The 15,668-nt window shown below is 34.5% G+C and overlaps 2 protein-coding genes and 1 long non-coding RNA gene across 6 annotated transcripts in view; all 3 read left to right on the forward strand.

Moving 5' to 3' along the window:
• The window catches only part of LOC126720555 (putative disease resistance RPP13-like protein 1), a 29,800-nt gene extending 25,365 nt beyond the window's left edge, over window positions 1–4,435 (forward strand). The window contains exons 4-6 of one of the 2 annotated variants that reach the window (XM_050423106.1): window positions 3,868–3,945; window positions 4,053–4,105; window positions 4,304–4,435. The gene's annotated coding sequence lies outside the window, so the exon portion shown is untranslated. The remainder of the gene's footprint in view (window positions 1–3,867; window positions 3,946–4,052; window positions 4,106–4,303) is intronic. The other variant, XM_050423107.1, reaches the window with a different exon arrangement.
• Window positions 4,436–4,597: 162 nt separating this feature from the next.
• On the forward strand, window positions 4,598–5,968 carry LOC126720563 (uncharacterized). Its single transcript, XR_007653509.1, has 2 exons — window positions 4,598–4,777; window positions 5,713–5,968. It is a non-coding gene; the product is annotated as an uncharacterized LOC126720563 (long non-coding RNA).
• Window positions 5,969–7,666: 1,698 nt separating this feature from the next.
• LOC126720564 (uncharacterized) lies at window positions 7,667–11,300 on the forward strand. 3 transcript variants are annotated; one of them, XM_050423159.1, is made up of 4 exons: window positions 7,667–7,833; window positions 7,927–8,008; window positions 9,231–9,296; window positions 9,627–11,300. In XM_050423159.1, exon 4 carries the CDS (start codon window positions 9,672–9,674, stop codon window positions 11,115–11,117), a length of 1,446 nt encoding a protein of 481 aa, XP_050279116.1. In that variant the 5' UTR covers window positions 7,667–7,833; window positions 7,927–8,008; window positions 9,231–9,296; window positions 9,627–9,671; the 3' UTR covers window positions 11,118–11,300. The 3 variants fall into 3 exon arrangements, with proteins under 3 accessions (XP_050279116.1, XP_050279114.1, XP_050279115.1); XM_050423157.1 differs by lacking the exon at window positions 7,927–8,008; XM_050423158.1 differs by lacking the exons at window positions 7,927–8,008; window positions 9,231–9,296.
• Window positions 11,301–15,668: the final 4,368 nt, after the last annotated feature.

The following is a 15,668-nucleotide window of genomic DNA, read 5'->3' on the forward strand; positions in this document are numbered from 1 at the left end:
CAATAATGCGTCTCTTGAATATCTTAAAATCAGTCATTGTCAAGAGATTAAATTCTTACCGGAGGGCCTACATAAACTCTACCACCTCAATGAGATCCACGTAGACAACTGTTGTAGTCTTGTTTCATTTCCAGACGGAGGGTTTCTCCCTACTCACCTGAGAAAAATATTGATCACTAACTGTGTGAAACTAGAGTCCTTGCCCCGCATGCATAACCTCACTTCTCTTCAAACCTTATGTATATATGAATGTACAAGCACTGTATGCTTTCCAGAAGACTCCTTCCCTACCAACCTAAAGGAACTTTTGTTGAAAGGAGTGACTAACTGTAAGCAAGGATTGAACAGACTCACGTCTCTTAGACGTCTCACCATTTATGGTAATGGATTTCAAGATTGGCAGTCGTTTCCTGAGGAGGATGATGGGAAGATGATGATGCTGCTACCTACTTCTCTCACCTCCCTTTGGATCCTAAATTTTTCTAATATAGTGTTACTATCATCCAAGGCCTTTCAAAACCTCTCTGCTCTTGAAAAACTGTATATCGACAATTGCCCTAAACTAGCATATCTCCCAGAGGGCCTGCCTCCCACACTTCTGAAGCTTTATGTTTACAATTGTCCAGTGCTGAAACAACAATGCAAGAAAGGAAAAGGGCAAGAGTGGTTGAAGAAGATCAACAACATCCCGTTGGTTAAGATTGATTACCAGTCCATCTATGAGCTGGAGGAGGATGAGTAATAATTGTGTAAAACAGAGAGCATTTATGCAATATGATTTTAAAAAATCTGAACCCTCTTCTAGTGTTGCAGCAGAGGCTATCTTCTGACTGGAATGTTATTTCAACTAGACATCATTCCTTGCATAGATGATTGAAGCATTGTCACCTATGCACTGCAGATGGGTAGGTATTTCATTAAGCAATTATGTTATAAAATGAAATATAATAGTTTCGGTAAAATTTGTACCAACCTTGTTAATGATATTGACCATTCCATAACTTGTTCATATCCTTATGCTTTTCTTGGAATGCAAGAGCCCTTTAGTTTGGATAAGATTCCAGAATTAGATCTTAATTTATTGAATCAAATTCCGTTGTTAATTGCCAATTAATAATTGGTTCTCTATCATGGGTGGAGAGATGTCTACCTATGCTGATATTTTTCTTCTATTATTGTTGTTATTGAAGCCACTCTTAGGAATCTCTTTTGTTTTTTGTTTTTTTCTTTTTTGGGTGGGTTAATTACTCTTTTTGCAATTTAAAAATGCAGAAGTGAGACCATGCATGAAGGGAAGGCTGCCAATGCTTCTCAAGTTCTTAACTACTACAAGCACAAGGTCATGATCTGTCAAGAAGCAAAGCTGGGACTCATTCTTTAAAAAAGTTGTAAACCTCCTGTTTGCAAGTGGACACAATTTCTTGATTTTTGAGAACGTCGACTGCTGAAATCAGTGGAAATTAGTACCAAGAGAGTTTCTGGTGAGAAGCAAGCTTTCTATTTAAAGATTCAATGGGAAACCAAATTGCAATAGGCTTTCATGGTTTGATGGCTTAGGAGAAATCAGAAATCCATAGTCCCTCCTCTGACAATTTTGGAAGCCTTATCCTTCTTACTTATGAAAGGCAGGGTGGCTGCACTTGAACTTACCAGTAGCTCTGAGGATTGCAGCTTTTGTTGTGGAAAGTAAACACCAAGCTGGGAGATATTAGTTGTTAAGAAAAACATTTCTTGATGTGTTGCATTCGAGATTTTCTAATTTGCGACTGTCCAGTGGTGAAACAGCACTGCAAGAAAGGCAGAGGGCGAGAGTGGTTCAAGAAAGGCAGAGGGCCTCGCGTTGAGATTGATAGGACGTGCATCTATGTGGTGAAGGAGGAGGAGCAGCAATAATTGGGTAAAACAGAGAGCAAAATGTACAGAAATAAACATATTTACTCCTAGGTACAACATTTTGAAATTAGTACCTCTCATCCTGTGTGTGTATATATATGCAATATTATTTTTAAATATCTGAATCCTAACCCTAGCTAATGCTTCTAGTATTGCAGCAGAAGCTATCTTCTCAACTCCTAAAAATTCTTCTCAAATTACAAAATTTGGAGGTACGATAAACTTTTGGGTTGTAAATGTTCAATTTTTATTTTTACATTTTTCCTTTTTACCATTCTACTTCTGCCACTTTGGATTTTCAGCTCAACAATTTTACTTATTGAAGAAATTAAAGTTGTAATTTTTGGTGAGTGTTGCTTCAGATTGTGTGTTTATATTGCTGATTAAAGTCGATTTTGTGTGGGCATATATCATCGTGATCACAATTAGTAAGACAAATTTTGGTCTCACCACCAGATTATAGTGATCTCATATGTAATACTTTATAACCCCACTTGTTATACATCAAAAAAAAAAATATAACCCCACTTGTTGTTCTTTCTCTTGCTTGTTTCTCAGTTTGTGCTTCCATATCATTTTTCTTTTTCTTTCATCTTTAGTTTGTTTATTGAAAACGTAGTATGCCCAATGATGTACACCAAAATTTTGTTGAGCGGTTTGGCATGGTTTTTTAATTCATTATCAGCCCTTTGCTCAACACCACTTTTCACTACCACCACAACCACAACCACCAAAAACTTAGTAAGTAAGAAGATGGAGTTATTGTAAAACTGGTAATAGAGATCATATTTGCTTTGGATGTTCCTTAGGTAACAGAAGAGATGTAAAGTTGGAATGATGATATCAATTAGAAAGTAAACTCTTTGAGCGTAAGAGTTTCAAGTAAATTGGCTTGGACCGCAACTATGTGCTTCAGCTGGTTAGACAGGAATGCCCGAGTATATAAAGACAATGCAAAAAGTAAAGAGGCAATAGTCCAATCAATCATGGCAAATTGGCCAGTGTTAGATGCAGGCTTTCTATGCAAAGATTGAATAGGGAACCAAATTGCAAGAGGCTGCTTTCGTTGGATAGTTTAGGAGTAATCCATAGTCCTTAGACAATTTATGAAGCCTTATCCTCTGTTCTTATGAAAGGCACGGTGGCTGCACTTTTACTTACCAGAAGGTCTGAGGTTTGTAGCCTTTGTTGTGGAAAGCAAACACCAAGCTGGGAGATACAAGCTGTTAAGAAAGACATTGCTTGATCTGCTACGTCAATTTTCTAAGCTCCCAGCTTGGTAATTCTTCAGCGTCCTGTTTGATGCTCTTTTTATGCAACTTTTATGTTAAACATCATATGTACTAATTGCAAGTTTCAGGCTTACCAGTTAAAAAATTATCTTTATGGATTCTGTTGACTAACCACCACTTTGACTAATAAGTTGAAAATTGTTGTTTGAATCTTTACTTTCAGCCATCAAATAATCCTGGCTTAAGAATAATCTGGACAGCATTGCAAATTGTACTTGAAATTATAGCTTTAAGATATACCACTATGGTGAATACTAAATTTTATTATCTGGTAAGGCCATAATTTTTTTTCCACTTTTGGAATTTTTCTTGGTAGTGAAGCACAAAAATTTTAGCGTTAATTTGTAGTTTATTTTTCATATATATATATATATATATATATATAGTTTATCTAACTCAATTTCATTTCAAATTTTCAGCTGCTTTATGATTGAGGGTTGGATGCAAAAAGTGGGCCAGTCGTCCAGCATTAGATTGATTTATTGGATTCTTGCAAAGATGGTCACATGACTCACATTAGCTAAATTCTGGCATCAGGTAGTAAAAACTATTGTGTTGGTTTCTTATCATTTTTAGCTGTGAAGGTCAACTGAAATACAAAAGTTGATCAGTAAGGAAGATACATTGACTGAATTATGCTATTTGGGATGAAGGTTAATTGATAGTGTTTTTTTCTCTCAAGGCTCATATCCACTTTCAAGGATTTCACAATGGACCAATAAAAGAAGGGTCAATACTTCTTTGCTTGATGAGTATTTGGGTGCAGATTAAACCTCTCTCAATACCACCTGACCTTAGCTGTCAATTTTAACTTATTTAATAGTTCCATTCAGTAAATGTATATTAATAGGAAGAACTTTGATGCAGCTATTGAATGAAATGAAGCAGCCTATTTGTAAGGATACATCCCCAAACACAAGGTATAATATTGAAAACAACACTCAAGAACCTGAATTTATATTTTGCTGACACACATTGTTTTTAAAAACACGCTCTAATTATAGGATAGACATGAGATTTAGATTGAAATGGGAAGCTCTGGCTTCATATTTTTACTTGTTTGAACTGGATTCAAATTTTTTAATTTTAGTGAGACAAGATGATTCACCTGATTGCAGGTTCTATATCGTGATGTGGAACATGTTTATCAGTGGGTATGTATGGAATGGAGGGATGGCTTTTCAATACTAGGCCTGACTGGAATGTTATTTCAACTAGACATCATTCCTTGCACAGATGATCAAAGCATTGTCACCTATGCACTGCAGATTGGCAGGTATTTCATTAAGCAGTAATAATATAGAATGAAATATATTATTTTCAGTAAAATGTGAACCAATCTTATTATAGATCTTGACCATTCATTCAAATATGCATATTTTTACCCTTTCTAAATTCTGGCATCAGGTAATAAAATGTTTTGTCTTGGTTTCTTATATATCTTTGTTAAGTGTGAAGGTCAACTGAAATACAGAAGCTAATCAGTGAGGAAGACACATTGACTGGCTTATGCTATTTGGGAGGGACTTTTTTTTGCAGATTTTGAATGAAACAAAGCAGCCGTTTTGTAATAATACATCTTCCAACAGAAGGTATAATATTGAAAACAACACTCTAGAACCTCAATTTATATCTTGCTAACATTCAATGTGTTTCAAAACAAACTCTAATTATAGGATAGACATGAAATTAAGATAGAAATGGGAAACTATAAATTCATATTTCTGTTTGTTTGATCTGGATCTAAGTTAATTTTAGTATGACAAGATGGTTCACCTGATTGTGTTTCAATGGGAACAACCTTTACTCTTATTATATGATCTTTAAGAAGTAAAAAATCATTGCTATAATAGATCTGGTATATTGCTTTGAAGTATATCTTGTTAGCTGTTGTTCAATCTTACTTTTTCCTTTTCTTCTCCATTTTATTTTTCTATGTTTCTCTCTACTTTCCTTTTTATGGTTTGCCCAATTTGAATCTCTAGTGAGCTTAAAGATTGAGGAATGAAATTATTCAGGCCTGTGAGGGCAAACACCTAATTGACTTTTCATTTGTGGTTGTGTAAATAAAAATATCAGTGCCCCTTTCTTATATCCTTTTTATCTTTCGAAACAGAAGCAAGTTAGAGATAAGTACTAGAAATTTGTGAAGAATTCTTTCATTTTCGAAGTTTTGTCTTTAGATTAGTGTATGCTATAGTACTTTCATTTCTATAAATATAGAACAAAAAACCAAGGTGTTAGTTGTCACTGAATTTTTATTTGTAAATTTTCAGGCAAGTTTTACATTGGTTATGTGATCTAAAGGAGGCTAACCAGTTATTATAGATATTGTAAACCATTGATACATGGAAATGGCAAAGCACTTCCACTGTTTTTGCAATTGTGGTTATTACAACAGTTTTCTTGTCTTCATTTCATAATGTGCCACTGTTTTACTTGTTCTGCATATTCTATTTTGGTCTTTGTAAATAGTATAGTGCCTCCACTCCCTTGATAACAGAATGGGTCTTGAATTTCTCAACAGGCGTCTGCAATTCCTATAAGACGCTTTTGGAAGCAATCACCATAATGCCAAAATCCTTTCTGTCTTCTATAAATTTCCTGCCCATCGAGCTTGTGCTGCTAGTAAATTGTAATATCTATCCTTTTAAGCACCTATATTAATGAGAAGACTTATTAGGTTTGCTTTACAGCTTCAGATCGTGGTAATGATGGAGCTTATAGTCTTTGAAATCCTGACTCAAACTATTCAGTGGTGAAAACTCTTACTACTTGAGAGATGTCTTATAATGTTGCTGCTTGATTCTTTCACTCGCCTTGCCTTGTCCATAAAAAATTTCCCAATGAATACCTATTGATTTGAGCTTCCAGAATCTTACTTTCTTTGAATTTTTGGCTGTCATGGAAGATGGAACTTCTCCATTTTAAACGTTGTTTAGCTTACCACATTAATACATTTCAAATATAGCCAATATATATTGAACATTGCTTGTGATGTATTATTATTAATTTTTTTTTTTTTTTTTTATAAGAAACCAAGCTTTATTAAAAAGAACTAACCTCAAACCATACAACCCAGGGCATCCTTTGTGATCACATATAGCAAATGATCAAGTAAGGCCACAAGGGTATGTTTTGGAAGATTCTTCAAGCAACAGTAGAATCTTTTGATGGACCATAAATATGCATGGGGGACCTTAATAACATTCTAGAGCATGGGATAAGATGGGGATAGTGTAGGTGATACTCCAAACAATTTTTTGAGTGATTCCATGCTATTGACTTGGGTTTCAATGGAAACAAGTATACCTGATCAAACTAAAGGTAGGGGCAAGAAATGCATCAAAGAGAAATTAGACGGGAATGTGCAATGATGCTTGTGAATTGTGATTTATTTTAGTTTCAAAAATTTGATGCAAGTGTATTCTTAGACGAGTTTGAACTGATCCATATAGAATTTCAGTTTCATGTCTTTTTTTTTTTTTTTTTTTTTGTGATTAGAAGTAGTAAGATTTTGTTTATTAATTTTGGAAATTAGAAAGTGTCACACCCACCCCTCATTAGTATGGGGCAGTGAGCAAGATTTGGGATTGTATTTCTCGAGTCTTCACCTAATAGACAAATTTTGGGAATAAGAAATGAAATTCATATTTAAAGATCTTAGTTGTTTTTGGAGGTGCTTAACAATAAAATATATATTTTGTAGAAGATTTTTGAATTTCATTGAACTGGAGGAGGTGCTTTAAACCATGTTATGGAGAGGATGTGTAATATCCTGACCCAAATTATTATGTGACTAAATTACATAAATTATGTGATTATTGTTAATATTCTAACCTTTAATTAGGTTAATTTAAAGAGTGAAGTCCCTAAGTAATAAGCTTGATTAACTATATGTTGCTCTTTATCATCAAATCAAGACATCAATCGATTTTTGGTATAGAAAATTATAGGTTCTGATTCTAATGATTGTGCTCTTTATTATCAAACTAAAACACCAATCGATTTTTAGTATAAACGGAGATTGAACCTCAGATCTCGTATTCAACCATCAGAAATTTTACCAATTGAGTTAATTAGAACCCATAACTATATGTTGCATAAGTGATATTATGTAATAGTTTAAAATACAGTCAACACATTTGATATCAAGCCAATTCCAACTAGATCCAAGACATTTCAAAACTAATCAACTTGGTCTATAAATCCAACATGGTCACTAAAATGTTACTCATTTTTATGCTTTCTATTACAGTGATCAAAAACCAAATTTGTCAGTTCTAAAATGTTTTAGACATTAACCCAAATTTCAGGGTGTTAACCGTATTTTACCTTAAGGGCAATTAATTAAGATATCTATATATAGTTACATGGTTAATGTTGTAAATATGTAAGTTAGATAAGGGTAATTTAGTATTTCCACATGCACGCCTCTAACAATCAAATGATGACAAATGTAATACCAAAATAAGCCCAAAGACCAACACCTGGCCTGTCCATCTCATTTTGGTCTCTACTCTCTATACCTTCGCAAGGAAGCAAACTCGAACAACCCAGAAGGCAATAAGAAGCTCTCGGCTCCCTTTATTCCTTCTACTGTCTTCGACAAAAACAATCGATTCTACCATTGTTCCCCTCAGACTAGGTAAGACTTCTAACTACCAACTCTTTTCTTTTGTACCCATCATTCCTCCATGGGATTTTTAGTAATTGGGTTATTGGGTGTTTGTGAAATCAGAAAATTTTGAGAATAGAATTTGTTAAATTTTGTGATCTGCAAGTGGCTTTCTACAAGGGTGTTGGGAAATTTGGAAAAACTGGTAAGACTGGTTTTGAAAATATATATATGATGTGTTATTAAGGCTTTGGAAGGAACTGATTGTTCATTACTTGAGGGTGTGGTTGTGGTTGTGGTTGTTGTATATGAATCTTTGCATGTGATTGAAGATTAAGCAATATTGGGTTTTTTTTTAATTAACAAAAAAAATTCTGGGAGATATTCTTCAATCATTAATAGAATTTTTTTAATTTAAAATTTAGAAGAAAAAAAAATGGACATAGTATTTATTGGGAACTGATTGTTCATTACTTGAGGGTGTGGTTATGGTTGTTGTGTATGAATCTTTGCATGTGATTAAAGATTAAGCAATAGTAGGGTTATGCTGAAATTTTCTGTAATTTATTGGGTTTCAAAAAAGTGATATGGATTGTTTATAAATGATGTATAAAAATCCACACATGAAAAATACGACTATATGCAAATTTCTCTATGATTTTTGTGTGAATATGTGTTGAAACTGCCACTGCGATAGATTCTGCATTTGCGACGCGAAATAGTTTGTATTAAATTCTATTTTGTGAGTTTGGATGTTTAGGGTAGTTCCTATGAAAGCTAAGAGTAAGACACTGGATGGTTGTAATGGAATCACTCTCACAGCAGCAATTTCTAAGTTGACTGCAATTCTGCTAGCGCGGATTTGAGTATGTTGGCTTGTATGATTTTTAATAAATCATGACTTTATGATTATGCTCTGAGAATGTTATGGCATGTTCTAGACATCTATAAGAGTCACTCTGTCAATTGGCATGAAAATTGGAGTGATTTGATAGCCCATTTGGATTTTGTAAGTATATCCTTCTGGAATAGGCAGTAAACAGCAGGTGACATACCTATCTATGGGAATTTATATTTAAAGCTAGGGTGAATGAATTGAGCTGGAAATTGGTATTCTTATCATTTGGTATGTCTAGAACCTAGATAAATTTTGTATGCCTTGGTTCTACTGTTTAGTATCTTTGAAACAATGTGTGGTTGTATCAGTATGTTTGAAGTTTATGAAGGAAGTTGTATGATGAATTGTAATTGCCAAGTTGGTTGCTATGAGTTCCTTGAATATGATTTAAGGGCTTAGTAAGGATTAGTTAAGATAACATAAGAGGATTATGGTCATGAGTGTTGATTAGACTATTGTGAGCTGTGGTTGGAGTTAAGTTGAAACTAAGATTAAGTTAAAGTTAATTTAGCTCCTATACTTGATTTAGGTGAAGTAAGGGAGGATAGGTGAAGAGATCTGCTTGAGACTCTAGCAACCCAGCTGCTGGATTGAGGTAATGGATTATGCCATGAAAATTTAATGCTCTATGTTCTTAGTATATGTATTTATGTTCATCAATGCTTTTAGTTAACTCATATTTGATATTTGTTTACAAATTATGAATATGCATTGATTCAAAACCAGTTTTGAGATTCCTAAGTTATGATATGTTTGGAAAAAATAAAAGCTTTTAACTTAGTAAGGAAATGATTATTATGGATAAGTTTGATTATTATGGATAAGTTACCCATATTATATGCATAGCTTATTATTTTTGGCAATTATTATATAAGAATATCTTTACTTATATATAAAAAAACAATTGGTTTGCTGCATCTTTCAGGGAATTTGAGGTTGTGAAAAAGTTACATTTCTACTGTTGGCAAAAATGTCAGAGGTGGAAAACAAATCCGAATCCATTAGTGGAGAAGAAAGGGTCAAAAAGGAAGAATTCCATGTTGAAGTGAAGACCAAGGATACTAAACCAAATGATGTGGTGGAAGAGAAGATGGAACTTGAATTGAAGACCAAATCAGTCGAGAAAGAAAAGCCAAAACGTAAGGAAGACCAGAAGAAGAAACATAAGGAGGGAGATGAAGAGAAATCTAAGAAAAAGGATAAAGAGTCAAAAGAGAGTGTGAAGGAGAAAGAGAAAGAGAAGAAAAAGCATGAAGATGGAGAGCAGAAGCAGGGAGAGAAACATGAACATGAAAAGAAGAAGAAAAAGAAGGAAAAAGAGCGTGACACCATTACAGATGAAGAGCAAAAGGAGGATGAAGAAGCTGGAGAGAGTCTGAGAAAAGAAGGGAAAACAAAAGAGAAGAAAGATAAGAAAGACATTGAAAAAGAAGAGAAGAGGAAAGGGAAAATAGATGATAAAGAAAAGGAAAAAGAAGAGATGAAGAAGAAGAAAAATGATGGGGGTTCAGGGGATAAAGAAGAGGACAGAGAAGGGAGAAAATCAGATAAAAAGAAAAAAGATAAGGAGGAGAAGAAGAAGAAGCACAAAGATGAAGACACGGAGGTGGAAAAAGAGACCGAGGAAGACAAAGATAAAATATTGAGTGTGAAGGAAGAGGATAAACACACAGGGAAAGTGGTGGATGAGAAGCATAAGGAGAAGGTAGACAATGAGAAAGATGACATGAAGAAGAAAGATAAAAAAGAGAAGAATGATAAAGAAAAGAAGGTAAAATTCAAGGATGAAATTAAGAACGGGAAGGACAAGGAAAAAGAAGATGATGATGAGGAGGAAGAAGAGAAAAAGACAAAGAAGGAGAAGAAAGAGAAAAAGCACAAGGGTGAAGCAGACGAGGGAAAAGAAGATAAAGATGAAGATGAGGAGAAAGAAGAGAAGAAGAAGAAAAAGAAGGATAAGGATAAGAAGCATAAGGATGAAGTGGATGAGGGAACAGAGGATGGAAATGATGAGAAAGAAGGGAAGAAGAAAAACAAGGATGAAACAGATGGGGGGAAATGCAAACCTGAAGTTATCTCCAGGGATATTGAAATTGAAGAAAATATTAAAGAATCAGAGGGGGGAAAAGGGAAAGAGGATGAGAAAGATGGGGTGAAGGAATGCAAAGAGAAAAAAAGCGAAAAGAAGGAAAAAGGTGAGAAGAAAAGAAAACTTGATGGGAAGGACAAGAAAAAGGGCAAGGATCTTGTCAAGCTAAAGCAGAAGTTAGAGCAGATTAATGGAAAAATAGAAGCCCTATTAGAGAAGAAGGCAGACATTTTACAACAGATGAAAGAAGCTGAACAAGTTGAAGATGGGAATCCTGTTGCTACTGAGAAGCCCACAAATGTGGCAGAGGCCACAACCAATCCTTAGAATGGCACTATCTACAACATGCTTTGCCCTATAACTTTTCAAATTATGTAATATATGTTAAGCCATAAATCTTTTAATTTTGTGTGAATAAAATGTGATAATTTTCAATGTTTCAACACAGGTCTGGTTTTAAACACTTGTAAGTAAAATTTTCTGCTATGTAATAAGTTCTTATTATGGTCACATCATTGCAGATGTGTTGTTAGGTAAAATCAAAATTGACATTGCTCAATTAGCAGGTGCCTGAATAAATATTGTGTGCTTGGAACTGGAAGAACAAACAAAGAATCCTCTGTCTCCCTCGTCACATCACTCCAAATTTACTCGCATTTGTGGTTTGAAAATATTCATTGCTGTGTGAAATCATTTTTGTAATGATGCCTGGGCCAAAGAGGAAGCACTCAAGTCGAAGATTTTGTCAAATTATAACTACCCCTTGTTGAAATCTTCCCTCTTTCACAGGGCAATTCTGATGGTTATTCTCTCAATGCAGTTTATTCATATTGCCTCTCCCTCCGTGTAAATCGATTATCTTGAACCTGAATACGCAATATACAACCCAACCATTTCAAATAAATGCAAGGGACAACATTTTTTTTCTAAAGAAAGAGCATATAGGTAAATTAACATCATAATCTTACTTGTATTTGATTATTATCATTGAGGAATATAATCTAGAATAAGGCATATTGTCTTTCCATAATGGAGGGGAGAGAAACTCCCAACAAATATTTCCTGTGTTACTTAGGAGCTTTACAGGTCAACAACTGCTTCCACTATTATTGCTTTGTTAAGGAAGAACTTTACCAAGATCTCTTTGTGAGAATAATTACCTTCAAATTTATCAATTATCACTTTTCTCAGAGGATCTCTTTAGCTAGAAGACCACTGAATGTATGAACCATCTTCTTTAGCTTCTGTCTTAGGGAAAAATGGCCATAGACCCCCTGAACTTTAGAGGAGTGGTCATTAGACCCCCTAAACTTTTATTTTGACCAATTTACTCCTTCAACTCTACACATCTGCCAAATCACTACCTCTGTTAATTTGCTATCAAAATTCTAACAGAAAATGCACATGAGACACACGTGAAACAAAGGAGAGAACTGTTTTTTGAGTGAGGGAGATACGGTTGATCAAAATGGCCATTTCGTCGTTCAACCATAATATGGATCCACACCAGACACATCCAAAAAAAAGTCTCAAATCTCTAAAACAAGTTTCTTTCAATTTTAAGAAAGTTCTAATGGATCTGGATATGAGGGATTGAGCCGCTAAAGCTCCCTAGGGATTTCCTAGAAACCCAAACATCCGGAGGTTTTTTGTTTTTAAGTTTTTAATTGAAAACAAAAATTCTGGGTTTTGAAGAATTCGGTGTTGTTGGGATTTAGAATTGGATGTGGGTTTTACCGTTTTGGTTAGTTTTCTTTATTGGGTTGGTAAAGATTGTTAATATAGATGGTGGACTTGGCTATTGGGGTTGTTGATTACTGCTCCCAAAGAATTCGTCCGGAGAATGCTTCAAGGGTAAAAGAATTGAAAGTCCAACATTCCATCCTTGTAAACCATGCTTCATTGTAGGAAAACAGGGTCTCGAAACTAAGGCATCATGGGAAATATTTAGAATGAAAATATCAGTAAAATGGTGGCTCTTGAATAGGAGATCCATATTTGCAGCTGGACGGTGCAGGGGGACCATAAACGGCAGGACAAAGACTTCCAGCCCCGGCGGTAGGAATGCCACAGTGGTGTTCTAACCATTGATCTCTCTTTCTTCTCATTTTTTTTATTATGGTATTTTAAGCATCACGTGCATCTCACGTGTATTTTCTGTTAAATTTTTGACAGCAAGCTGATGGAGTTAGTGATTCGGCAGATGGTGTAAAGTTGAAGAAATAAATTGACCAAAATAAAAGTTTAAGGGGTGTAATCACCACTACTCTAAAGTTTAGGAGGGTGTGTGGGCATTTTTCCCTCTGTTTTATTTGGAAATCGCATATTCATCTGACAAAGGCCAAATATGTTAATGCAATTAACGATGGACAATGAAACTATCAAAAAAAAAAAAAAAAACAAGATTGTTTCAAAACTTATGTTTCAAAATTCACCAATAATATGCAACTATCAAGTGACTATTTATCTATGGATATATGAAAGGTTTGCGCAAGTGAGATTGAAGTTAATTCTCTTTAAACAAACTATGGTCATTAATTCAGAAATTTAGGTAAACAGAATAAAAATATGAGAAAGGGTGAAGAAAAAAAGTTAAAGATATTTTTCTTTGATGAAGCTTCTTTGGACTCTAAATTCTATAAAAGTAAACTAAAATTTCAAATGATAATAATTTAAAAGGTTACATTGCCTTCAAAGTACAAATTCAGGGATTCATAATTTTAATTCAAACTTGAAATTTAAGCCCACTAAGTTCAACACAACACTTGATTTAGTAGTTATTGTTTTTGGTAAACTGTAGAACTTATAAAGGTAAGGACTATGTTCTTGTCCAAATTGAACAACCAACTCTTTGACATTTATGCTCCATGGCAAAACAAATTGACCCTGTTTGAATATAATTGAAATCATGTTTTTAATATGTTTGGTTGTGTGTAATTGTATGCAACAATAATTAGCAAAAAATAAAATTGCTTATCTAACAACCCATGGCCGCCACCCGGCAAACTAAAAGATTCAAACAAATTTCTCATTCTTTCATGAATCTCGGTCTTGATATTAAAAGTACGAAAATTGAGAAGAAAAAAAAAACATAAATGGAGAATTGTTCTACTTACAAAAATGGAGAAGAAAACAAATCCCTCCTCCCAAATTTATGCTTGTAAATTTATTTCACCAAAAAAAAAACCAGAGTCCAAGTATAAAAAGCACTTAAAATGGACCATGCTGAATCCTACTAATAGATCCCATCACTTCCCAGGTACTAACAAAATGACCTTGTCAAATAATTCTAGGGTTAATTGCATTTTTCTCACTTAACTATGTGGTACATTTCAATCCCCTCAAAAATTTAAAATTGAACAATGTCCCCCTGAATCATTGGAAATTACCCAGTTATTTACTACAAATTCTAAATTCCATTAAAGGAAGAATCTAATTGATATGGGGATGGGCTAAAAGGGTACAAACAAAAAATGCAGATGTTGCCTGCAACCATTTAAATAAATACTAATTGACAACATCTTGTTTATATGATTACATATGAATAATGGCATGACAACCAGAAAGTTACATGACAGTAAATAACAAAGGAAGGTATACAAAATAGTAAGCATAAGAAATTTCAGATGACATCAAGAACAAACATGCATATGAAAATACATAAACGTTTACAATATTAAGAAGTTGCAAAGGGTAAGGATCACAAAGATGATCAACTCTGTATAAACTGAAGATTTTTCATTAGATTATGAGAATCATCACCTTATTCTTATTGTAATGAATGCATCCTTTTTTTGATTGAAACTGATGATTTAATGATATTAACATGGTCACAGTTGGTACAGACTTCTTGCACCCTGGAAGGAAGGCAGTTAAGCCGGACGAAATGGCTTCTACCTTTTCTTGTGTCAAAGAAGTTGGTGTCAATGCCACCCTTGTGCTGTTCATTGTTGTGGAACATATTTTATATATAATTATTTATGAACAAGTTCTTTTGATTTTAGAATTTAAATATAATTGACTATTGATTTAAAGAGCTGGAGAGAGGAGAGAATGCAAAAACATTGCTGACATAGTGTTTAGATCCAGATCAGAAATATGCCATGACTATTTGATATTTAAAGAGGATGAGATTCCTTATGTTCCCCATACTTCTTAATATAAAGAGGATGCCAATAGATGGAACACAAAATACTAGATTGAACTATCAATTAACAGTATGACCTCTTTTGCAAGGAAGAATGGTTGCCTCTCCTCTACACCCAAAATCCAAGTACCACACTCGCTGAAACAGCTTGCCTTCCAAACCACACCCTCTCATTTCAGCGTTTGATGACCACTTGTGCAGATTGAGGGCTTCCGAAGCTGCTTCTTTGTCACCTTCATTAACAGCAACAGGCAACAGACTGAATGGCATCCAGGATTTACATGATTGTGTCAATAAATTGCTTCAGCTGTCATTCACTCAACAAGCCTTAGCGCAAGAGCAGCACAAGACATGGTTTGATGAGCTGTTACATGAATCTCTTAGACTGTTGGATCTGTGTGGAATCGCAAAGGATGCCTTATTGCAGACAAAGGAATGCACACATCGACTTCAATCAATCATGCGAAGAAGACGGGGGAGGTGAAATGGAGCTTATAAGGGAGATTGAAAATACTTGACCTCCAAGAAGGTGGCCAAAAACGCAATTCACAAGGCCCTAAAAGGCACGGAAAGCCAGTGCACGAACAAAAACCAAGAAATTTTGAACATGGTTAGCATGTTGAGGGAAGCAGAATTGGTCACCCTCTCAATGATTGAAACCTTATTCTCCTTTATAGCGGGGCCAAAGTTGAAACCAAAGTCCAACAGCTGGTGGTTTGTTTCCAAACTGG

The sequence above is a fragment of the Quercus robur genome, chromosome 4 (assembly GCF_932294415.1).
Source record: "Quercus robur chromosome 4, dhQueRobu3.1, whole genome shotgun sequence".
Classification (NCBI taxonomy): domain Eukaryota; kingdom Viridiplantae; phylum Streptophyta; class Magnoliopsida; order Fagales; family Fagaceae; genus Quercus; species Quercus robur.